General features: G+C 46.3%; 1 protein-coding gene across 2 annotated transcripts in view; it reads left to right on the top strand.

Annotated features, from left to right (window-relative positions):
• The first annotated feature begins 662 nt into the window (after window positions 1–662).
• The window catches only part of XPR1 (xenotropic and polytropic retrovirus receptor 1), a 373,461-nt gene continuing 348,600 nt past the window's right edge, over window positions 663–25,523 (top strand). The window contains exon 1 of one of the 2 annotated variants that reach the window (XM_030206951.1): window positions 663–743. Coding sequence is in view for 1 of the 2 variants with exons in the window: in XM_030206950.1 (XP_030062810.1) it covers window positions 936–1,004 (69 nt within the window). In the remaining variant the exon portion in view is untranslated. Of the gene's footprint in view, window positions 744–790; window positions 1,005–25,523 lie in introns of those variants that run through there. The other variant, XM_030206950.1, reaches the window with a different exon arrangement.

Raw genomic sequence — 25,523 nt, 5'->3', positions numbered from 1 at the left:
CCCCCATATAATGGGGAATTACATATGTGTTGCCAAAATAAGACGTTTAGTAGTTAAGAGAAGGAAAAAAATATACTACTATTTCTATAGTGCTACTAAACTTATGCAGCTCTGTGAAGGGAAGGGAAAGGGAAATGGGACTTGATAAACCTTTCTGAGGTTTTTGCGACTACATTCAAAGCGGTTTACATATATTCAGGTACTTATTTTGTACCAGGGGCAATGGAGGGTTAGTGACTTGCCCAGAGTCACAAGGAGCTGCAGTGGGAATCGAACCCAGTTCCCCAGAATCAGAGTCCATTGCACTAACCACTATTAAACCTAGATATAAGGATCATGGGTGATGTGATGAGCAATTTCGATATTGAACATGCCAGTAGTCATTTGTATTATGGCGCCCCCAACCATTTTGAAATGGTGGTGCCTATGCGGCTGGGAAGCATTTGGGTAGACCTACTCCTTCTACATAATACAGACCAGGCAGAGGGAGAAGCGCGAAGCTTCCACTGTGACTTTAAGAAAGAACAATACGTGGGCAGAACAAACATGCCCCTCAGTGGTGACACAGCCCAAACAGTAACAGATAAAATGTAGACTGGCGTCAGGCTCCACCCAATGCGGGTACCAGCGGCTTGTGTCCACGCCCCCTCTTTGTCTAGTACCGCCCAAAGCGTCATGAACTCGCCTCTTCGTATTTCGACCGGTAGCAGCAGAACTGGTGGTTACCATGGGGATTACGTCAGGTAAGGGGCGTCGGCGCATGCTCAGTGAATGGCAGTAAGATGGCGGCTGGGCCGCAGTCGGCGGGAGGGAGGCTGTAAGGAGTAGGAGCTCTGAGGTAGTCGGGGAGTGGAGCGCGCCGGAGGAAGAGACAACATTCAGACCTCATGTACGGGAGAACCGAATTGGCATCACTGACATCGTGAGCGGCGGAAATGAAGTTCGCAGAGCATCTGTCGGCACATATCACTCCCGAGTGGAGGAAACAGTATATCCAGTATGAGGTAAACAGACAGTACCGACCCCGGGGTGCATCCCTCTCCCGGAGCACGGCCGAGCTCCCAGCGGTGGCAGTATCTATATCTCCGTTTCACATAGGGAGCAGCAGTACCTGCCGTAGTAGAGTGTTCCTCTGCGCCCGGTTCTAGCCCTTTGCTGTGGGCACTGGCTCATGCTGTCATCATGCCTGATCCTAAGAACCCTCGCTGTTGCTTGCCGGCTCTTGTGGCTCGTTGCCTAGTGCTCTCCCTTCCGCGGCTTATCCTGGGTGCCGATGCTCCGTAAGAGGAAGACGGCCACCTCTTGTGAGAGGAAACCCACGGGGGGGGGGGGGGGGGGGGCGCTGGAAAAAAGACGGGGAGGACCGGGGTGATCGATCGCTGGCAGAAATACCAAGAATGGCATTTACAATAAAGTAATTGTCATCTTTATTCTCTTAGCGTTACAGTATGTCAGTAGGAGCGATGAAGGAAGAAACCTCACAGTATTCTCGTTCTTGTCCGCACTTTTCTTCCACCAGTGGGTACTAACCGTTAGTAAAACAGTAAATAACGCAGTGGTCCAAGTACACCGGCTTAGCACCAATCTGTGCCTGGAGTAATAAGAAGCCGATTATTCAATACCTAATCAGTGACCTTAATAAGCTGTGACTTAGAACCGTAATCATGATTAAACACTCATATTTCAGAGAGGGAGACAAATTCTTGTTAATATCTTTTGTCTTTAATACTAGTATTAGCTGTTAACGTCCCAGAGCTTTCATATAAGCACGGCGTTGGAAAAAAAAAAGTCAATATGTTTGTATACAATCGATCGTATGTTATGCGGAGCTTTCTATTTTGGTCCCTGAGCAGACGCTGAGAGTAAAATTTGGTGAACCCTTAGGATCCAAATACAGTTTCCCCGTTTCGGAAAATACTGTAAACTCCTTGCTCCTTTCAGTATAACCGGGGGAAAAAAGCAGTTCACATCTGTGGGCTTCGACTTCTGTTGGCTGAAGCACAAGTTGAGAAACATTTAATCTTATTAATCATAGAGACTTTTTTTTATCCACTTCCCCCTTCTGGATTTCCAGTAGAAATTTTGGATGTTCCAAAAGACTAATCTCCTAATTCACTTTTAAAATCATATTTAAAATTTAAATTTGATTTCAATTTAATTCTATTAATATATTTTGAATAGGTTATGTGCAGGTTGAGAAATCAAGAAATATTTCAAGAGGGCAGGTGCTATTAAGTCTGGTGCCCTCAGATCAGAAAGGCGAGGCAGACCGACATGTCTCCTTGGGAGATCTTCCCAGGTTTAGTTTACTAAGTGAAGATGGTTAATCTAGGGTAGTAATGATGACTGTTTCCTCAGTTGTATTTTCATTCTGATTTGTTAGCAAAATTCAAGTCAGTTTGTGGAATTTAATGATAATCCTTTTTTTTTTTTAGATCTTTATGTAATTTTTGCATCCTTTGAGATGGGCTGTGTATATTTTATGCATGTAATTGAATTATACATAATTTAGTACAAATTAAATGCATTTTACTGCAAAGATAAAACTTTGATGAGTTTTTTTTATATGTATGTTGCACTAGGGCCCTACAAACAATGCAATTGCAACTACACGCAACAATAACATTCCCTCTATTGCAGACTGGGGATTACTAAATACTCTAAAGCTAATAGAGTTCAGGTTACATATATGAATGAGAACTCTGTTCAGTTGAAACAAAAAGCATACGTTTTTAAATATCTGGGTTGTGTTTTTGTGTACCTTGACAAAATAGCCTAAAAACCAGCCCCAATAACACATAAATATCCACAAACACAAATTCACAAACACCAACTTTCCTTAAAAAAAAAAAAAGGTATCATGTATTCCTTCAGCAGCAGCACAATTTGTTAAAAATTCATATGCACCATCTTTGTTAATATTTGAAAAATATTTTAACAATTTCACTTATTCTCTTTTAACTATCATATTCAGTGTATGCAGACTGCTTGAGACTGCTGTTTGCTGGATAAAGTGGAGGAGTAACCTAATGTTTAGTGCAGTGGCCTGGGGAACTGGGTTCAATTTCCATTGCCGATCCTTGTGACACTGGAACTCTCCTTGTGAACTCTCCATTGCCTCATGTGCGGAAACTTAGGGCCTGTTTACTAGGCCGTGCTTTAGGCATGCTAGCATTTTAGTGTGCGCTAAAATTTAGCGCACGGTAACACTAGACACACTCAGGAATATATGGGTGTCTCTAGCGTTAGTGCACCTTAGTAAACAGTGCCCTTAGATTGTGAGCCCTCCAGGGACAAAGTGCCTGCATATACCATGTTTCCCTGAAAGTAAGACATCCCCCGAAAATAAGACCTAGTAGAGGTTTTCCTGAATTGGTAGATATAAGGCCTCCCCCGAAAGTAAGACCTAGCAAATTTTTGTTTAAAAGCAGGGCCGCCGAGAGCCGGACAAGGCCGCTCCCGGGCCACCCCCCCTCCACCCCCCCTCCGTCGCTCCCGGAACTAACCTTAAATGCCTCCTTTCACCTTCGCAGCAAGCAGCAGCAGGGCAGACCTCTCCTTCCTTCCGTGCCCCGCCCTTGCGGACGTTACGTCAGGCGAGGGTGGGACACGGAAGGAAGGAGTGGCCTGCCCTGCTGCTGCTTGCTGCGAAGGTGAAAGGAGGCGTTTAAGGTTAGTTCCGGGAGCGACGGAGGGCGGGTGGGCCAACCCCGATGTTTCCCCGAAAAATAAGACAGCCCCTGAAAATAAGACCTAGCGCATTTTTGGGGGCAAAAATTAATATAAGACAGTGTCTTATTTTCGGGGAAACACGGTAGTTGTGCCACAGGCTGACTCTTTACTAGATACATCAGCATATTCAGTATAAGTCAACTGTTTGGCCTATTATATTTAATGGAATAGTTGAATCTGGGTATTTGAAGATAACGTTTGGATATATTATAAAAAAAAAGCAATAATATTGTTAAATATTTTTGAAATATTAACAGAGGTTAGTGAGACTTTTTTGGACCAGTGATTGTGTTCAGTGGTGCAGACGTATTAGACTGCTGATTGCAGCATCGTGTTCTTCCACAAATGATGGTTTCTATTATGCTGTTGTGGAAGTACTGTTTGGGAAACCTTTTTTGAGTTATTTAACATAGGTGGCTCTAATATTTTGGATTTCTGTCATTGCCTGTATAAGACAGGGATCCAGTTAGCTTACCCTCACTGTTGTCTGTCATATTGATCCTTCTGAGTATGTTCTTTGTCACCATAGAAATCAGGGTCGATAATCTCAGCTCCAGTTGTGTTCTAAATAGCTGTGATTCCTCAGTTGGCTTTGCACCATTGTTCATTTTATGTATCATTTTTGTAGGACCCTGGACAAAGTGCCAGAAAAAAACCTAGAAAGATAGTAGTAGTAGAAATTCTATTTCAAACATACATAGTTGCTTTAAAGTTCTGCTTTTTGTACAGCTAACCTTTTGGGGTGGGTCTTATAATTTGAGTAAGGATCATGGCTCTTTTTGATCTAAATTTAAATAAATTAGGAGGTCGGTACAACCTATGCGGACATGTATGGGGGCCGATGCTCAAAATACCATTGCTAAGAATTGGTTAGCACTTGATGTGCACAGAATGCTCAAAGGGCTGGAATGTGGGTGTTAACTAAACATTGCCACAAATTATATTGAAATGCATTTAAATGGAAGCAAATGAGGTCAGGTAGTATTCCTTCACAATGCTCTGATGACATTGCTGCAATGCCCAAATCAAATGGTGGTCTATAATGGTGAAACGTTACCACCAGCTGAGGGACAGCATAGAGCTATTTGTGGAGAGGATTTCTTTGATTTCTTACATTAAATTCCAGTTTTGTTATATTTTGGAAGTGGAAGGAAGCCCATGCCTCTTCTAAGCGCTGATAGAAACAAATGTGTTCGAGTCCAAGCAGAAATGAAAGCACACATTGGTGCCTGTTTTTCTGAGCTTAAATGTGAGCCTTTCAAAAAATTAAGTGCAGAGTTTTTGAAAAGCTCATATTTAAAGGCACAAAAGAAAGCCAGTGTGCTTGCACTTCCAGTTTTGTCCGGGCATGCGCACAAGAGCTGCGCTTTTTGTAAAATGTTTGTGCTCATGTGCCAGGCATGTTCCTCCCCTTGCTTTTGGTTTCATAGTGCAGATTTTCCATACTTAACTTTTGAATATCATTTGCTTTGAGCATTGATTAGTTTTCTATGCCGCTGTTGCACTATGGGGTTTGTGTTGTGAGCTTTAGCGCCTGGTCTTTGAGCATCAGCATTGGCCCCTATGTTCTATGATCTTCAGCTCCGTTGTTAGTTTTGATTCTATCAGCATGGGATGTGATCTAGACGCCTACCAGTTTACATACACAAAGTAATTGGAGTACTTTGATATTTGAAATCAATCCTATACTGCCCTGCTTATGTGAGCCTAAAATAGACTCTTTTCTGCTTGTACATGAATTTCATGTTAAGGAGTACTGTATATTTGCAGGTTTGTGGTGTCATGGAAGGTAGATCTAAGACAGCAATAGGGTTTGCTTTCAAACACCTCTCAATCTTTCAACATTTTTTTCACCACCAGTTATTTTAACTTAAGCAGTTCCAAAGATAGCTTGGGTAAATGAGATTGTACTGTACCTTGTTTGTTTTCTGTTGCCTTAGGGCTTAATTTTACCCAAATAGTATTTTATTTTAAGCATTTTGATCCAAATGATAATTGTACTTGTCACTATCACAAACAATTTCACTGCAGTTTACAAAGAAGGTGAGCATAATCATATCACACACACTAAAACTTATAATTAATTACCATTTGCTTAGTCTGCCTAGACAACAAAACTCTTTGTAAAACATCCACATTTACAGCAACATACAGCAGTGGCAGCACCTTCCATGTCAGTGGTACCATCACTGATAGTTTTATCCCTAAAACGCCTGTAATGATTAAACAATGAACAATTCTTCAGGATAAGACCCAGATTACAGAGTTAATGAACGTATTCTGCAAATAGCGTAATTATGGTCTCAAGCAACTAAAATATTTGCATTGTAGCTTAAATACTGAGGGGTGTATTCTTTAGAAGTTTGAGGTAGGCATCTTTTTATGTGGCATTCTAGGATGGTCATAACTCTGAGCCATTGAATACAATTTATATCACTTTTCCCTTATCTCTTTGAGTGCGTCTCCTCCCTCCCTCATATGGAACAGATGAAGGAAGCATATCTGCCTGGACCACAGGCATGCAGTGTTGTACTCTTTGGAACAAAAATAACCAGAATGGGTTCAGTACTTAGACTCCTATTTACTGAACCATATTTAAGGTTTTGCTGTTAAGCACATAACTGCATAACCTCTGTGATAATTGTAGGGTGTGTCTTGATACTTGAAGAAAGGCAGCTGTGCCACCAGTCTGGGGCAGTGGTTGCAGCTGCTAGTGCGGAATATGCGTTAACTCCTGCATTAGCTGAGGAAGCAGCAGATAACCAAACCTGCATTATTTGTAGGATGCATTCCTCGCCTCTTCCCTATCCCTTAATGTTAAATTCCACATCACAGGTAATAAGCGTAACTGTTAATATGGCACATTGAACTTTGAGTGCCATGTTAATGTGTTAAACAGCTTGGTTCTTATTTACTGATGCTTAGCGCATAGAAAGTGTTATGCAATGGGCTGTACAGTAGACATGCTAAGTATTTAGTAAATTGGGGCTTAATATGAATATATTCTAAAATAAAGCTAGGTTTTTCAAATCCTGGTATTGTAAAATATTGGGGTTACTCCACATGTGGTATTCAGAATCAGATTTTATATAAAGGTAGAATGAGGACTTCAGCAGTTATGGGGAAAAATGTTTTAACACATTTGGCTCACCCTTGTTTATGAGAAGAATAGGTTGTGCACCTGGCCCCAACCTGTTATGATAATTACCTTTTGCTTGAGTGTATTGCAGACACAAAGAAGGCTTGGCAGAGGTGTCTAATGTGAAAATATAGCTCCTTAATTTTTGACTCTAATTTTTTTTTCCAAAAAAAATGTAAGTGGCTTTGTCTTTGTAGCTATAAATAGGGTTATGTTTAGTATATTGTTTCAGTCCATATTGAATATGTTTCATAAAAATAAGAAAAAGAATATTTCATAATCATTAAGGTAATACCCCATAAATGAATATTCTGTATTTCTACATTACTTACTCTTTTTGCACTGGCCATAGTTGCTTGTAAATGGAAATAGGAAATCCTGAATTTACTCCTTGTAGTGTATACAGAGGATCGGTGTGACTCCACTACCAAATGGAGCAAAAACAAAAGAGGCATAGAACTGAAGTGGAAGCAACAAATCAACCAACATACAAATTCTTCTATGAGAAAAATAATTCTGGTTGATTTTGTTGTTGCCATTTGTTTTGTTTTTCCCCCCCTTTTTTTTTCCTGTATCCACTATCAAATGGAGCAGTTCTAGAAACAAGATGGCATCTTATTGCTCAGTGTTACTGTTGTATGATGCATGGAAATTTGTTGATAGGTAGACATTAAGATAAATGTCTTGTGTCTCCATGGCAATCTAAGTTTTATCACAAAGCTGGCACAACAATACTAGTATAGAATTTAAGACCCTGAATGTCTCTTGAACATAGCTGAGTGCTCCATTCATCCACTTTACCCTTGTCACAAGTAATGGTTTCAGCAGGGGTCTTGGGTGGGGTTGGTGAGGGGGAAAGCAGAATAAGTCTATTAGTGTCTGTACTGGTAGGTGGGAACACTTTTTATTTTTAATCAAAATGCTGCAAGGCATTCCAATAACCCCCCCCCCCCCCAGGAGCTGATGCAGTAAACGACTCGTGGCACATGGCTTTCTAATATAAGCCTAACACACAATTTTAGCGCTTCATTTAAGCAAATAGCATGTGAAATACTGCTACATTAAAATGTGTGCTATTAGAAAAAAAAGTGTGCACCACTGCAGTAATATGGCAGCTGTTTTTTGCTGCCACCCATTGGTTTTACACATTGACAGGAAGGGAGACATTTAGTAAAAAAAAAGATAAATCCATCATGCTGGACTCCTCTTCCTTTCCCAAAACAACCCGCCCCCCCCCCCCCCCAAAAAAAAAATCCCTTGTGGTCTGTTGGATCCCCAATCCCCACAAGTGGTAGCAGTCTAATAGAGGAGTGGGCAGAGAACGAGTTGGAACAAGTTCAAATCCCGTTGTGGTTCTTTGTGACTTTGGGCAAGTCACTTAACCCTCCATTGCTTCAGGTACAAACTTGCCCCCCCAGTTTACCAAGCCGATTGCTAATGCTAACACAGCCCATTCGCTTTATTGACTTTACAGCACAGCTTAGTAAATAAGGGGGTTAGATTGTAAGCCTACTAGGGAGAGGGAAAATGTCTTGTAAATGAATGTAACTCATTTTGGGGGAAAAGGCATAGACAAAATGCTTAAATAACATATATGGGGGTCTAATGGACCCCCAACACCTAAAATTAAATCCAGAACATCTATCCACAATGACCATGCAAAAGATGTATCCTGGAAACCCAGTGGGCTGTGGGGTCGCCAGAACAGGTTTGGGAAGCCCAGAGAGACTGCATTTCTTTTAGGGCTTTAGGGGAGTAAGTATATATAAACTCAGTATGTTTAATTGTCTTGTTTACCTTAGTAAGTGAGTTATTAGGCATGAGCTGCTAATTAATTTTGAGACATTCAGGCTTTATTTTGTAGGGGTTGCTAAGGCTTCTTTACATTGAGGCAGTTACATGCTGTGCATTATTTCTCTTTTGAGTCTTTACATATGCTTCTTCATGCTTTATTATTTTCTAAGATAAACTATTATAATGTTATTTATGCAGGAATTCCAAATCATGGGCAGGAATTCCGAATTATAGGCTCAAACGCCTACAAACATTACAGAACACCACAGCTCGTTTTCTGCTTTGTACTTGCTGCTTTGGCTAGGTGAGCCCTTTGTTAGCTCGCTTACATTGGTTGCTGATAATATATCGTTATCAATTTAAAATTCTGTTGTTAACCTGTTGTGCTTACACACTCCAGGTTGTTTATCTTTGCTGGTTATCCCTTATCAACCTTCATGTACACATTGTTTGCAAGAAAATAGTCTTGTAATTTCCCTCCTAGCTCTTGCATTCTTGATACTACCAGACTGCCTTTTTTTTTTACCCCATTGTTATGGAACTAGCTACCAAAGGACGTTCATGTTGAAGAATTCATGACTAAATTGAAGACCCAATATTTTTAGCTGGTGTTTGGTTAACTGGGTTGAGTGAGGGATTGTATACTGTGTCAGTTTCCTATCCTATTCAGCATTTTAGTTCCTTTCTTTTATTCTGGATTGTTTTTGTAAACTGCTCTGGTTTGATTCTCAATGAAGTATGGTATACCTAACCTATTGTGCTATACTATTGTATGGGGGGGGGAGGGGAATGCACAAAGCATTACTGCAGCTTTAACCCAGTTTTACTGACCAAGCAGTGTTCAAATGGTTTCAGTGTGGGTATTAACTCACACAGAAACCATTACTGCAGACTGCATTAAAATGCATTTTAATGTGTTCATTAGGTATACCATGGTCATGCTTAAAAAAATCAACCAAACAAAAAAAATGTTTCTCCCGCATATTGTGCTTGGGGAACTTTTGCTAGGTCCAGGGCAGTATAGATGGATTGGTTGAAAGGAGTGTGTCTAGCAGCATCCTTTCTCTACCTCCAACCTGCTCCAGATTGTTTCCAATTCTGTCCTCACCCCCCCCCCCCCCCCGAGATATTAAAAAAAAAAAAAAAAAAAAGTTTCCAAGGTGGGAATCTTTATCAGCTGAAGATGTAGCTCAATATTTTATAGAGAAAATAGTTAATGTTAGGCACTCTTTGCCATAGCCTTGTTGTGAACCATTGGATTTTGTAGTTAATCAGTTTTTAACAGGAGAAGGTAAAATAAGGGACAGATTTTGGTCAACGTTTACACTCCTCCCTCACTTTCTACAGTAACGAGTTTATCAAGATACTCATCTTCTTGTCTATTGGATGTGTGCCCCAGTTTCTCTTTTGAAAGAGGCCCCTTTAGAATTTATAGAATACCTTATTCAGTATATGGTTAATATGCTATCCCAAGGCCTCTTCCTGTGTGAGAAAGGTGATGACGTTGTGCTTACACCTATTCCTAAAAACACAGCAGCTAAGAGGAGTGAGATCTAATTATCAACCAATTACTTCTATTCCCCTCCTATTTAAGGTGATGGAGGGGATAGTAATGTAGCAGCTAATGGAATTTCTTGATGATCATGAAGTCCTCCATGATTCTCTGTTAGGTTATATAGACTGAAATTCAGCACTGAAACTGTGGTAGCGACACTTGTATCTGAATTAAGAAAAGATGTTAGTTACGGTAAAAAAAATGATTATCCTACAGTTTGACACATCTAGTGCTTTTGACATAGTGGACCATAATATGTTGTTACATCTTCTTGGTATTAGTGGTATGGTTTACAACTGGTTTAAAGGATTTTTGGAGAGCCGATCCTATTGAGTGAAATTGTCTGGGGTTTTTTACATCTGAGTGGAGGTTGCAATGTGGTGTACTGCAGGGCTTGCTTATTTTCACAATTTTATTTAATATCATGATTGCTCAGTTGGGGAAAAGATTGACTGCCCTGGGATTCTACTTGTTCATCAACGCCAATGATGTCACTATATGTATTCCTTTTGACATTAGCAATATATTGGCACTTATTAAACAGGGGCTAGAAATGTTGGAATTATGTGCTGCAGCATTTAAATTAAATAGGGATAAAACTAAATTTTTGATAGTAAGCTGTCATTATCAATCTGTTAGGAATAACTGTTCCTTGTCATCAAGCAGATGAAGCCATTACGCATGGGTTATGTCCATCAACCAGCAGGGGAGATAGAGAGCACTCAAACTTTCACAGTGCCCTCTTGGCCAGCTAGCTCCACTGCCTCTTCAGTATTCTCTATCTCCCCTAGCAGGGTGGCTGCAGCTTGTTCGAGCTCCAGAAAAATCTGCCGGGAGGTGGTTCCTGGCTTGCCAGTTGTTAAACGGGGTGTTGGAGGCTGTAGCAGCCTCACTTTAAAGGCACATAGGTTAGCCCTTTCCCTGCCTTACCCATACATCTGTGGATGTGGACATATTGCCTTGCTTTCCCTGTCCTTACCCACCAACAGTGGATGCAGGCATATAGGTTCGCCCTTTCCCTGCCTTTCCCACTCATCTGAGCCTCCGGAGTCTTCAATACCTCTGCTTTCCTCACAGCTTAAAAAAAAAAAAAAAGTCGCGTCGCGTTTTTAAACGCAGAGACGCTGGAACAGAGGTTTTTGACCTGATTTTCAGCAGGATCGTAGTTGTACACTAGATCCTTTGAGGTAAGAGTGTTTTCCAACTCCTCCGGGGTGGGCCCACGATCGGGGCGATTTTGGCGCGAAACCGCCATCTTGGATTTTACCGCCGTTTTTCGGCGATGGCTGCGGACAGTGTAAAGCGCTGTTCCACTTGTGGCAAGCGCAAATCAGCAGCAGGGCTCTGTAAATCGTGCTGTACTGGCGTAGGAGCCGGCCCGAGCATGGCGAGCGATGTTTCTTCCCGCTCTGAGCTGGCAGCGGGCGCCATTTTGCTTACACCACATGGCGCGGCCTCCGTGGACACTGAGAGACCTGAGCCGGGTGGGGCACCTCGAGATGAGGTTATTTCAGGAGTGGTTAGAACCGGACAGGATTTTGGTGCCCAGGGTGAGATTTTCTCCCCGGATTTTGTGCTTTTGCTGCCTAAAGCATACATGATGAAAACAGCCCTTCCTCAAGGGTCGCCTGAGGCTCCTCTGATTGCCCCCCTCCCCCGATGGATTCTGGCCTGGGACTGCCCAGTGAGGCTTTTTTCCCAGATGCTTGGCCTAAAGATAAGCGCAGAAGGGTTAATTCCCCTTCAGATTGTGGTGCACCTTCCCCCCCCCCCCCCCCCCCCCCCCCCCCCCGTGGTCGGGGTGTGAGGATTCGGAGAACTCTGACAGACGTTCTTTGTCTGAGGAACCAGAGTCAGGTGCGGATTTACCACAGGATCTGGATGATCCCTCCGCGGTGAGGATTTTCCACCGTGATGAGCTGCCAGCGCTTATTTCAGATACCCTGCAGGCCCTCTCGATTGAAGATCCTGACAGTGGCATGGCCTCCTTGGGTAATCCCAGGATGGCTAGTACCAAGAAAGCTGCTCGGGCCTTCCCTTTGCATGACTCCATCCTAGAGCTTGTTTCGGCTCAGTGGACTGACCCCGAGGGATCTTTGAGAGTTTCCAGGGCTATGGGGCAGTTATACCCTCTGCGTGAGGGACATATGGCTCGTTTCCAAATACCTACAGTGGATGCCCTAGTCACTGCGGTGACAAAGAGAACTACCCTCCCTGTTGAAGGAGGTGTTGCCCTGAAGGATGCTCAAGACCGTAGGCTGGAAACAGCATTGAAACGGTCCTTTGAAATTGCAGGTCTTACTGTTCGGGCGTCTGCATGCAGCTGTTATGCTGTTAGAGCCTGCCTAGCTTGGCTGCAACAGGCAGTGGCTCAGCCCGGAGATGGAGCGGAGCCCTTCTTGGATGTGGCTCCGCGGATGGAGGTGGCCTTGTCCTTTCTGGCTGATGCCCTTTATGACCTTGTCAGAGCTTCGGCTAAACAAATGGCAGTAGCAGTGGCGGCTCGCCGTCGTCTGTGGCTACGACACTGGGCAGCGGACATGGCCTCTAAGCAAAGGTTGGTGAAGTTGCCTTTTCAAGGACTTCTCCTATTTGGTGAGGAGTTGGAGAAAATTGTGAAAGGCCTGGGTGATCCAAAACCCCAGCGCTTGCCCGAAGATAGGCAGAGACCTTCCTCTAAGGGCCAGGCGGTCCACTCCTCGTACAGACCTCTCTTCCGTGAAGCTAGAAGGTACCACCCGGGGCGTTCTGCTGGGTTCACTTCACGTGCCCATGGTCAGCAGAGGAACTCCTTTCGCTCGGACAAGCGTTCCGCAGCCGGTGGCTCAAGACCAGGAGTTCAGGGGCGACCCTCTCAATGATGGTGCGCCGGCCCTCTCCTCGATGCCTGTCATCGGAGGACGGCTTTCCCTCTTTGTCGAGGAGTGGGCCAAGATTTCCTCAGATCAGTGGGTTCTGGACCTGATCAGAGATGGATACAGAATAGAATTCAACGCCCCAGTAAGAGACGTGTTTGTGGAGTCCCGATGCGGTTCTGCCGTCAAACGGGTGGCGGTGGAGGAGACTTTACAAGGTCTGATTCAGTTAGGGGCAGTGACCCCGGTGCCTCCCACCGAGCAAGGCTGCGGCCGATACTCCATCTACTTTGTGGTGCCGCGAAAAGGTGGGTCCTTTCACCCTATTCTGGACTTAAAAGAAGTGAACAAGTCCCTGAGAGTGCGGCATTTCCACATGGAATCCCTGCGCTCCGTCATTGCGGTGGTACAGCCAGGAGAGTTTCTCACGTCTCTGGACCTGAAAGAAGCTTACTTACACATACCGATTTGGCCCCCGCACCAGAAGGAGTCGGAGTGGTCCATCAACCGCCTAGAGTTGAAAGCGGTGTTTCAGGCGCTTCTGGCCTTTCAAGTGACCCTGGAAGGATTGGCTGTCAGAGTGATGTCGGACAACACGACAACGGTGGCCTATATAAATCGACAAGGCGGAACGAGGTGCAGAGCACTAGCCGCGCAGGCCGAACTGATTTGCCACTGGGCCGAGCTGCATCTTCAGTGTCTGTCGGCAGCTCATATTGCAGGTCAGAGCAATGTGCAGGCCGATTATCTGAGCAGGCATCAGATTGATCCAGCAGAATGGAATCTGGCAGACGAAGTTTTCCTGCAGATCTGTGCCAAATGGGGCAAGCCCGTGATGGATCTAATGGCGACAAGTGCCAATACCAAAGTCCAGTGCTTCTTCAGCAGACGGAGAGATCCTCGCTCGGCGGGGTTGGATGCCTTGGCTCAACCCTGGCCTCCGGGTCTACTTTATGTGTTTCCCCCATGGCCCTTGATAGGGCGCCTGCTCTTGCGGATTTGGCTGCACCCAGGAGAAGTGGTCCTCATCGCCCCGGATTGGCCAAGGAGACCTTGGTATGCAGACCTCCGACAGATGCTCCTGGAGGCTCCTCTGCCGTTACCTCTGGTACCGAACCTGTTGACTCAGGAACCGGTAGCCATGGAGGACGCCAGCCGCTTTGGTCTTACGGCATGGCTATTGAGAGGGCGCAATTGAGGGATAAAGGTTATTCCAATAAAGTTATTTCCACTCTCCTGCAAGCCCGCAAGCGGTCCACTTCCGTGGCTTATGCCAGGATTTGGTGCCTGTTTGAGTCTTGGTGTGCTTCCAGAGCCATTGCTCCAATGCGGGCTCCTGTCTCGCCGATTCTGGACTTTTTGCAGGAAGGTGTACAAAAAGGCTTGGCCTATAATTCCCTGCGGGTACAGGTGGCAGCGTTGGCCTCCCTTCGTGGTAAGGTGGAAGGCGTGTCTTTGGCTGCTCACCCAGATGTGGCACGGTTTCTTAGAGGGGTGCTTCGGCTCCGACCTCCAGTGCGAGCACCCTGTCCAGCTTGGAACCTGGGGCTAGTTTTGAAAGCCCTGCAGGCATCTCCTTTTGAGCCGCTTCGGCGAGCATCGGAGAAAGACTTGACACTGAAGGCCGTTTTTCTGGTGGCCATTACCTCGGCGAGACGGGTGTCAGAGCTCCAGGCGCTGTCCTGTAGAGACCCATTTCTGCAATTTTCAGAGTCCGGAGTCACGGTTCGGACCGTGCCTTCCTTTATGCCTAAGGTGGTGTCAGCCTTTCACCTAAACCAGCCTATTTTCTTGCCCTCTTTTTCAGAGGAAGAGTTTCCAGAATCTTTTGGGCAGCTGCACCTTTTGGATGTGCGCAGGACTCTGCTGCAGTATCTGTGAGTTACTAACTCTTTCAGGACTTCTGATCATCTGTTTGTTTTGCTATCTGGTTCTCGCCGAGGGTCTCCAGCGTCTAAAGCCACTATTGCCCGCTGGCTCAAAGAAACTATCTTTTCAGCTTATCTGCTGGCCGGCAGGGTTCCGCCTGTAGCCTTTAAGGCACATTCTACTAGAGCGATTTCTTCCTCTTGGGCTGAAACTGGAGCACTCTCTCTTCAAGAGATATGCAGTGCAGCAACATGGGCTTCTAAGCTCTCCTTTGCCCGACATTACAGGCTGGATGTGGCTGCCAGGAGGGATGCGCGTTTTGGTGCACAAGTGCTAGCACGTGGTGTGGCTTGTTCCCACCCTATCTAGGGATTGCTTTGTTACATCCCATACGTAATGGCTTCATCTGCTTGATGACAAGGAAGGGAAAATTAGGTTCTTACCTTGGTAATTTTCTTTCCTTTAGTCATAGCAGATGAAGCCATGAGCCCTCCCTGTATGATTGTATGCTGTGAATCTGTTTTTCAGGTTCTGTTCTAATTTCCTGAAGTTCCTTCCTTGGGAGAAAGTTGGAAAACAATCTTCAGGATTCATGTTCAGTTTAAATTTAGGAGGATGTGTTCATTCCCTCCAGGAGGCGCATGTGTTCCCCTCCAGTTCTATAAATAGGAGGATGAGTTTATTCCCTCCAGGAGGATGTGCATTCCCTCCTTTATGAGTTCATGCCCTTGTGATGGGCCATCGTTCGCTGTGAGGAAAGCTCTTGTGATTCCCATTGCGGTTTGCCATACTGCTTTGGAAGCTTCAAATACTGAAGAGGCAGTGGAGCTAGCTGACCAAGAGGGCACTGTGAAAGTTTGAGTGCTCTTTATCTCCCCTGCTGGTTGATGGACATAACCCATACGTAATGGCTTCATCTGCTATGACTAAAGGAAAGAAAATTACCAAGGTAAGAACCTAATTTTCCCATATTACTTATAAATTGGAGACCAGCCTAAAAGCTCTGGGAGTTATAATTGATAATCACTTAACATTTGAACTTCAAGTAGCAGCCATGATAAGCAAAATATTTAAAACTATGGAAAATGAGGTGTGGGGTCTATTTTTCTACTAATACATTACATCTACTAGTTCAGGCATTAGTATTGTCTAACATCGATTATTGCATATCATATATGTTGGCTTTAAAGAGGCAGTGTGCTAAAGAAGCTCTAGACAGTTCAAAACACTGTGGTGTCTAGATAGGAGAAAGTAACATCTCTGTTGATCAGATTACATTTGCTGCCAGTTGAGGTGAGGTCCATGTTTAAACTCTGTACGCTAGTTCATCAAATTATATTTGGAGTTTGCCCAAATTACATCAGGGATTAATACATTTATAGAAACAGAATGTTAAATCACAGTCGAGGGAATTTTTGATCCTTCATTTTCTAAAGGAGTCATGTTACAGAGGTATGCTAGAAAGTGGCCAGCGCTGCGATTAGCACATGGGTTAGCTGCACACTATGGCCACTTTCTAGCATGGCTGAAAAGTGGCCCTGGCATGGTTGCGGAAATGTACATGTCTTAGTCTTAACTTCAACAATGCACTTTAGAAGCTTCAAGAAAAAAACCCAATACTCAGGGATGCATAGCCAAAAATTCTTATTTCTGAAGTGTTAAGAGGGAAATTCAGAAATAACTGAGGTTGATGCTTTAAATATAAAGAAACAAAGTTTTTCTGAATCAGAACGCAGAAAAGATGCAACTAAATTTTCTTCAACAGATGTCTAAAGTCTCTCACAGGAGTTAATTCATCATTACTTTGTGCTCTTTTGATTGAGGTAGGAGCATAATAAGCTTTAGAAACTTAGCAAACTTCCAACAGAGAGATGATTTTCATTTCAACTGCATAGATCATTCTACCTGTGTATCTTGTAAAACACCCATGTGCTTGGCATTTCTGCCCCACTCCATCCAAACTACAGCACCAGGAATGCCTATATGTGTGTGGCCGCCTAACAGGCTTTCCATGTGGAAAAAAATGTTTTATTCTTGGTATGAATAAATCTTAAGGGTCTGACTCACTAAAGCTTTCTTTCTTGTGGAAAAAGAGAAGAGAGCTGATTAGACCCACAGAATGTTGTTTAATAAAGATGTTTATTTTTGTAGTCACAGAATGGGAGAAAAGTCCTTTGTAGATAAAACTGATGGGTTTGAAGGGTCTCTTGTGATGTTTTTGGTGACCAAATCATAGTGATCAAGCTGTATGTGAAATGTATCCATGTTATGCTGCTTTAACATGGTAATACATGGTGGTAGGTTCCAAGAGTTACAAGGCTCATATTAATGTGTATTAAGGATTTAGCTTGCTACTTTCAGTAGTAACTCAAGGTTAGTTATGTTCAGGTGTATATAATGGTAACTGTACATTGACTTTAGATTTATATGCTCAACGGAGCTGGCTTCATATTTTTGTTTGACCCTAGGAGCAAATGTTACTGTTCCTGTGAGAAGAAATGCTCACACCTTGTAGCTAGTTGAGTTTAAAATACCATTCCATATCATCATGCTGATCAATCCATGGACTGGTGGGTTGTGTCCATCTACCAGCAGGTGGAGATAGAGAGCAATCCTTTTGCCTCCCTATATGTGCTGCCGGAAACTCCTCAGTATGTTCTCTATCTCAGCAGGTGGTGGTCACACACAGCAGCAGCTCTGGCTAGGCCTCCAAGCCTAATTTTTAGGTTTTGTTGAGTGCCTGGGGTTGAGGGCTCTTCTTGAGCAAGTGCAAACCTGGTGGTGCCAGGTCCCTCCTTTTCTCCCCCCTCCCGCTGGCTCCGTAAAAAAAAAAAAAATAATTTTGAACGTCCTTTAAGGGCGTTTATTTCAACGTTTATTGCAGCTGCTCACTGGGACACCAGTTCGTTACAGCTCGGAGTGAGAAGCAGGTAATTTTTACCTTTTGTAGCGGGCAGGGGGTTCCCCGATTAGTCTCCACGTGGCCTATGGCGTCGGAGGGTGAGGGCGCGAAGAATCGCTCCCCGGACCGCGTGTGCGCGTCTAGCGGGGATGCGGGGGTTTCAAAGCCTGAATCGCCTTTGTTGGGCGTCAGTTTGGAGGCAGGGCAGTGTCCCGGTTCTTCCTCCGGTGCGGCGGATTTTCCCGCCATATACGCCCATCCCCCACTGCTCGCCCCCCCCCCCCATTTTGGCCGGCCACACTGCTCGGACGGCTTCTTCTTGGGCCGCCCTCGAGGTGGGAGACGTTAATGCTATGGTCGCCCTTGATTCGGGTGACGGCAAGAAAGCGGCCAAAGTTAAGCGCCGTTTTTCCCGCGCGGCTCCTTCTCGGAGTTTCGCGCCGGATGCCATTTTGGATGCGCAGCATGTTTCTCCCCCGCTCTTGCGAGCTCCGGTTGAGGGTGCGTCTAGGGCCGTGGCCCAGGCTACAGAAGTGCACAGTCTGGGGGGTTTCTCCCCTGAGTTCATTTTGCTGCTGCATCAGGCTTTCCTTATGCAAAATGCTGCCCCTGCTCCCCTGTCCGATAAAGGGGTTGAGGCCTCCGGAAGCAAACGCCCTCGGGTGGATTTCCAGGCCCTAGAGAACTCTGTCTCCTCTGATGTAGATGAGGGCAGCGTATCTGAGTTCTCCCAACGGTCCTTTGGGGATTCCTTGGAGGAGACGGATTCCCGCTCGGATGGAGCGGATGACCCCTCTGCAGCGCGGATCTTTTGCTCAGGGGATTTGCCCAACCTGTTAGTGCAGGCCATGAGCATTTTGAAGATTTCCTTTCCGGAGGACGTCTCTCCCTCAGCCTCTGCTGGCTCTGCCATTATGCTGGGGACGAAGCGCCCGCCTAGAACCTTCCATGTGCATGAGGCCATGCACACCTTGATTTTGGCTCAATGGGATGTCCCAGAAGCGAGCCTGAAAGTGGCTAGGGCTATGTCCCGCCTCTATCCTCTGCCTGAAGGTGAACGGGAGGCCTTTCTTTGGCCTACCGTGGATTCTTTAATCACTGCGGTGACTAAGAAAACGGCGTTGCCGGTGGAAGGTGGCACGGCCCTAAAGGATGCCCAAGACAGAAGATTGGAGGCGGCTTTAAGGTCGTCCTTCGAGGCGGCTGCTTTAAGTTTGCAGGCCTCAGTTTGCGGCTCCTATGTGGCCAGGGCGTGCCTGACGATTGTGCAGCGGGCTTCCCCCTCGGATCCTTCCTTGAGGGCTGATTGGCCGGCCCTGGAATCGGGCTTGGCCTACTTGGCAGACTTGCTGTATTGAGAGCCTCGGCTAAAGGTATGGCTCAGACAGTCTCTGCACGGCGTTGGCTTTGGCTGAAGTATTGGTCTGCTGACCACGCCTCTAAGTCTCGCCTGGCTAAGTTGCCTTTTAAAGGCAAGCTGCTCTTTGGGGTCGAGCTGGACAAAATTGTGACCGATCTCGGCACGTCTAAGGGCAAGAGGTTACCAGAGGTCAGGGCTCGGGCCAGTGGTGCCCGCCCCGGTTCCTCCAAAGGACGGTTTCAGGAAGCCCGTCGGTATCGCCCGGGCAAGTCGGGCTCCTCTGCCCCCTCTTCCTTCAAGAGGAACTTATCCCCCAAGCAGCATTCCTTTCGCAGAGACCGCTGTCCCGGAGGTGCGCCCTCCGGTCCTCCCCCAGGGTCTCGTACCCAATGACGGGGCCCTGGTCCATGGCCCAGTGCAGATTGGAGGACGCCTGTCCTTGTTTCTGGGCGAGTGGACCAGGGTAACTTCAGATGCTTGGGTGCTGGAAGTCATCAGAGACGGCTACAAGCTAGAGTTCTGCCGACGGGTTTGTGCACTCTCCCTGCAAGTCTCCAGTCAAAGCTGTGGCAGTGCAGCAGACTTTGAACAATCTGATCCGCCTGGGTGCGGTCGTTCCGGTGCCAGAAGATCAGCTTGGCAAGGGACGTTACTCCATTTACTTTGTGGTACCAAAGAAAGGAGGTTCTGTACAGCCTATCCTCTACCTCAAAGGGGTCAATCGGGCCTTGAAAGTTCGGCACTTCCGAATGAAGACTCTCCGCTCTGTTGTAGTGGCAGTGAAGGCAGGGGAGTTCCTGGCATCCTTGGACATCAAGGAAGCTTACTTGCATATTCCCATCTGGCCTCCTCATCAACGCTTTCTGCGTTTTGCAGTCCTGGGCCGACACTTCCAGTTCAGAGCCCTCCCGTTCGGGTTGGCTACTGCTCCGCGAACCTTCTCCAAAGTAATGGTGGTCATCGTGGCCTTCCTACGAAAGGAAGGAGTACAAATCCATCCTTATCTGGGCGACTGGTTGATCCAAGCCCCCTCTTATGCAGAGTGCGGCAGAGCTGTAGACCGGGTGATTGCTCTTTTGAGCTCCCTGGGGTGGATCATCAACTGGGAGAAAAGCCAGCTGCGCCCGACTCAGTCCCTGGAGTATCTGGGAGTTTGTTTCGACACCCAAGTGGGCAGAGTGTTCCTGCCAGACAATCGGATTGTCAAGCTTCAGGCTCAGGTGGATCGGTTCCTAGTAGCCTCTCCTCTTCGGGCTTGGGACTATGTGCAGCTGTTGGGCTCTATGACGGCCACGATGGAAGTAGTGCCCTGGGCCAGGGTTCGTATGAGACCACTACAACACTTCCTGCAGTGCTGGAGTCTGCAGCGCTGGACTCCAGTGTCGGAGGATTACGCTGTGCGCCTTCCCTTGGACCCAGCAGTGCGCAAGGCACTGAGCTGGTGGCTGAGGACAGACAAGTTGTCCTCAGGAATGCCTCTTTTGACCCCGGAGTGGATTGTCGTCACGACGGACGCCTCGTTGTCGGGCTGGGTAGCCCACTGCTTGGGAAGGACAGCGCAGGGGCTCTGGTCTCCTGCAGAGGCAAAGTGGTCTATCAACCTCCTGGAACTCAGCCATTCGGTTGGCGCTTTTGGAGTTTCTCCCGGTACCGACGTTGAAGCCAGTATGGGTCCTGTCGGACAATGCCACGGCTGTGGCCTATGTCAATCGCCAGGGAGGTTCCAAGAGCGCCCCTCTAGCCAAGGAGGCCATGAATCTATGGCAGTAGGCGGAAGCGAACCTGGAACAGCTGTCGGTGGCCCACATTGCCGGATTCATGAATGTCAAGGCGGACTTTCTCAGTCGCCATACCTTGGATCCTGGAGAGTGGCAGCTATTGTTTCAGGCGTTCTTGGACATCCCGAAGCGCTGGGGCCAGCCGAGCCTAGATCTGATGGCGCCATCGGCCAATTGCCAAGTGCCGTGCTTTTTCAGCAGAGGACGGGACCCTCGATCTCTGGGAGTAGATGCTCTTCTCCAACAGTGGCCGACACAGGAGCTTCTCTATGTGTTCCCGCCCTGGCCCATGTTGGGCAGGGTGCTAGACCGGGTGGCAAAGCATCCGGGCCGGATAATCCTGTTAGGTCCGGACTGGCCCAGACGTCCCTGGTATGCGGACTTTATCAGGCTCTCAGTGGGCTGCCCTCTGCGGCTGCCAGCGGAGCAGGGCCTGTTGCATCAGGGTCCCGTGGTGATGGAGGATCTCTCCCCCTTTGGTGTTATGGCCTGGATATTGAGCGGCAGTGTCTGAGGAAGAATGGCTTCTCAGACAAGTTCCTCGCCACTATGCTGAGAGCGAGGAAGCGCTCTACTTCTACTGCTTACGCCAGGGTTTGGCGTACCTTTGCATTGTGGTGTGAGGCAGGCTCTCTTTCTCCCTTCACTGCTCCAATTTCTTCAGTGTTGGCGTTCCTGCAAGAAGGTCTGGAGAAAGGCCTGTCGCTCAGTTCCCTTAAAGTCCAGGTTGCGGCTCTGGCTTGCTTCAGGGGTCGCCTGAAGGGTGCTTCCCTGGCCTCGCACCCAGATGTGGTGCGCTTTCTCAAGGGAGTTAATCACCTACGCCCTCCTCTGCGCTCGGTGGTGCCTGCGTGGAATCTCAATCTGGTGCTAAGAGCCTTGCAGAAGTCGCCTTTTGAACCCTTGTCGAGGGCATCTCTGAAAGACCTGACGTTGAAAGCAGTCTTTTTGGTGGCTATCACTTCAGCCAGACGAGTTTCCGAGCTCCAGGCGCTATCATGTCGGGAACCCTTCCTGCAGTTCACTGAGGCAGGAGTGTCTATTCGCACGGTGCCTTCCTTCCTGCCCAAGATTGTTTCTCGTTTCCATGTGAATCAGCAGCTCTGCCTACCCTCCTTTCATAGGGAGGACTACCCAGAGGAGTACTCTGCTCTCAAATATCTAGATGTGAGACGAGTCATCATCAGATACTTGGAAGTGACCAATGATTTCCGGAAGTCGGATCATCTGTTTGTGCTGTTCGCAGGTCCTCGTAAGGGTCTGCAGGCATCCAAGCCTACAGTGGCACGATGGGTCAAGGAAACCATTGCAGCGGCTTATGTGGCCGCGGAGAAGGTGCCGCCTATCCAGCTGAAGGCTCACTCCACTAGAGCACAGGCGGCCTCGATGGCAGAGGCCGGGTCCGTCTCCTTGGAAGAGATTTGTAAGGCGGCAACTTGGGCGTCGGCTCATACCTTCTCCAGGCATTACAGCTTGACTGTGGCTGCTCAGGCAGAGGCCCGGTTTGGAGCTTCAGTGTTGCGGTGAGGGATTTCTATGTCCCGCCCTGGGTGAGTACTGCTTCGGTACATCCCACCAGTCTATGGATTGATCAGCATGATGATATGGAAGGTAAAATTATGTATCATACCTGATAATTTTCTTTCCATTAATCATAGCTGATCAATCCATAGCCCCTCTCAGATATCTGTTCTGTTTATATTCTGGTTGCATTTCAGGTTCAAGTTTAGTCTTCAGTTCCTGTTCAGGAGGATCTTCGTGGTCAAGTTTTTTCGATTGAATTCTTCTGGAGTTGAGACGATTTTGTGTTAGTGAGCTGCTGCATTCCTCTCCCCTCCGTTTTACGGGGCTGGATTGAGACCTAAATTTTGCCGGCGCTCCCTCCCACTTCGTGCGGCTGTAGGGCAGCTTTGTACCCCTCCCGCTTCGGCGGTGTTGGGGGTCAGTCAGCTCCTGTTGCGGTTGCAGGATAAGCCAGATCCCCCCGCATCGGCGGGAGTGGTGTCCCTACCCCGCTCCGTGGGGATGAGCTGGACGGATTCCCCTCCCCCATTTGTGTGGGGATGAGCTGGGTTGATTCCCCTCCCCCGTTTCGGCGGTGTCCCTTTTTGGGTGTAATTCTGTAAGTGCTGAGTCCTGCGGATGGAGCTTTGATATCGACATACTGAGGAGTTTCCGGCAGCACATGACCACATAAAAGAAGGCAAAAGGATTGCTCTCTATCTCCACCTGTTGGTAGATGGACACAACCCACCAGTCTATGGATTGATCAGCTATGATTAATGGAAAGAAAATTATCAGGTATGATACATAATTTTACCCTGATGCCTACTGAGTCTATGGGGCAGTTGTCCTGCTTTTCAAAGTCTGTAGTGCACATTTGTGAGCATCCTTTGCGAAAGCCAGAGGCATTTCCTTTCTTTGCCTCTTCTGACAAGAGTTCAGAATTGTTGGGCCTTCTCTGTCTGAAAGGAGAAATCCAAAACTTCTCCAATCATCTTGTCCCATGTCCACATAATGCACTGTTTTCCAACCTTTTCAAGCCAAATGCACACCTGTATTTTCAAAATCGTTCTGCACACTAGCTTCTGCTAAATAGGCAGTATGGACATGGAAGAGATTCATGAAAGAAAGATTAGGGAAACTCTGAAAGCCCCAATAGAGGCTGGAAGGTCTTGAGAGGCTTAGGAGGAAGTAGTGCTGCATACAATGTGTATGCTGCACAAAGCAGGTCTCGGCTATCTGTGCCCTATATGCTGCATGTTAATTCTCTCCCACACTTCAGGGCTCAAACTGTGACTAGAAAGGTAGAGAGATGTGTGACTACGCATATGATCAAAAGGGAGCTCCTGCACATTTTAGAGCCCTTTACTGCTATCTTAGTGTTGAGAGCAGAGCCCAGGTGCTGGTCTAGACCTGAACATTAATAGTGACCCCCCCCCCCCCCCCCGGTATGTCTGATCATGGATGGAAAACATTAACACAGATTTTGAGATGAATTCATTCATAACTAAAGCTCTTGTTTGAAAAACCAAGAGTGATCCCATGAATCAGTGGTATTTATTTATTTATTGCATTTGTATCCCAAATTTTCTCACCTATTTGCAGGCTCAATGTGGCTTACAGAGTTTTGTTATGACATAGTCATTCCAGGATGTCAGATACAATTTGTAATGTACAAAGATTAAGAAAGGGTAGTGAGAAGGAGGGTATTAGGCAGGGTAGTATAGAAGGTGGACTTTAATAGCTGGGTGAGCTGGTAGGTAGTTTTGTAAGGTTATGGGTTCTCTTTGTAGGCCTTGTTGAAGAGATGTGTCTTCAAAGATTTGCGAAAGTTAGTTATTTCGTCAATAGTTTTCAGGGCTGTAGGGTCAGAAAAGAGTCTTTTTCAGGATATCTCTAATGAATATGCATGAGAGGTTTGCATGTATACTGTCTCCATCTTGCGTAAATGTCTTATGACCTGTATGCTTGGATTTTTTTTTTTTTGGGTGCTACTGAATTCCATGCTCATTAAAGTGAACCCATTTCATTTTTTCCCCCCAGAATGTTGAGAAATTCAGTTTTCTCTACTACTACTACTACTACTACTACTTAGCATTTCTATAGCGCTGCTAGGGTTACGCAGCACTGTACAATTTTAAACAAGGGGAAGGACAGTCCCTGCTCAAGAGAGCTTACAATCTAAAGGTAATAAAGTATGTAGTCAGTGTAGGTATTATGAATGGGGAAGGTGGTTAGGCGCCAAAAGCAAGGGAGAAGAGATGGGCTTTGAGTAAGTACTTGAAAATGGGCAGGGAGGGCGCATGGTGTATGGGCTCGGGAAGTCTGTTCCAGGCATAAGGTGATGCGAGGCAGAAGGGGCGGAGTCTGGAGTTAGTGGTGGTGGAGAAGGGTACAGATTGGAGTGATTTGTCCTGAGAGCGGAGGTTACGGGTGGGGACATACGGAGAGAGGAGAGTAGAGAGGTAATGGGGGGCTGCAGATTGAGTGCACTTGAAGGTCAAATGGTAGACTCTTGGATTTGAAAGCTCATTTCTCAGAGCTGTGTTAAACTATAAGGTTTCTCAAAACAGTCCTCCCTCATTCATATTCATTATGGATATCTTGAAAACCAGACTGACTAGATTTCTAGGGTTGGCTTTAGAAACTGTGCTCTATAGTGTGCTACCAGCCTCTTGTCAGTTTTGGTGCTGTAGACTAATAGAGCTATCTTTCTACAAATCATTTTCTTAGTTTGTTGGATTTCCAGAAATGTTTCCAACCAAAGCTCTTCGCCAGCATACTGCAACACATTTGATTGGTACTGTGTTGAAACTTTCTAGTTCTAAGTTTTCAGTGCTAAGTGTGTAGTGTTTTATAATGGTGCATAACAGTTTCCAGTGGTGCAGAATTTCTGCTTTAAAAGTAAAAATGTCTAGCTTTCGCTGCCCTCCATGGAAGTTATTGTTCAATTGCTGTATGAGCATAGTGTGCCAGATTTAGCCCATCAACAGATTGTTAGAAAGCCTCCAGGCATTTTATAATCCATAATCAAGA

This window comes from Microcaecilia unicolor, chromosome 6, assembly GCF_901765095.1.
Source record: "Microcaecilia unicolor chromosome 6, aMicUni1.1, whole genome shotgun sequence".
Taxonomy (NCBI): Eukaryota; Metazoa; Chordata; class Amphibia; order Gymnophiona; family Siphonopidae; genus Microcaecilia; species Microcaecilia unicolor.
The sequence above is the reverse complement of the archived record's forward strand: the minus strand, read 5'-3'. Positions and strand labels throughout refer to the sequence as shown.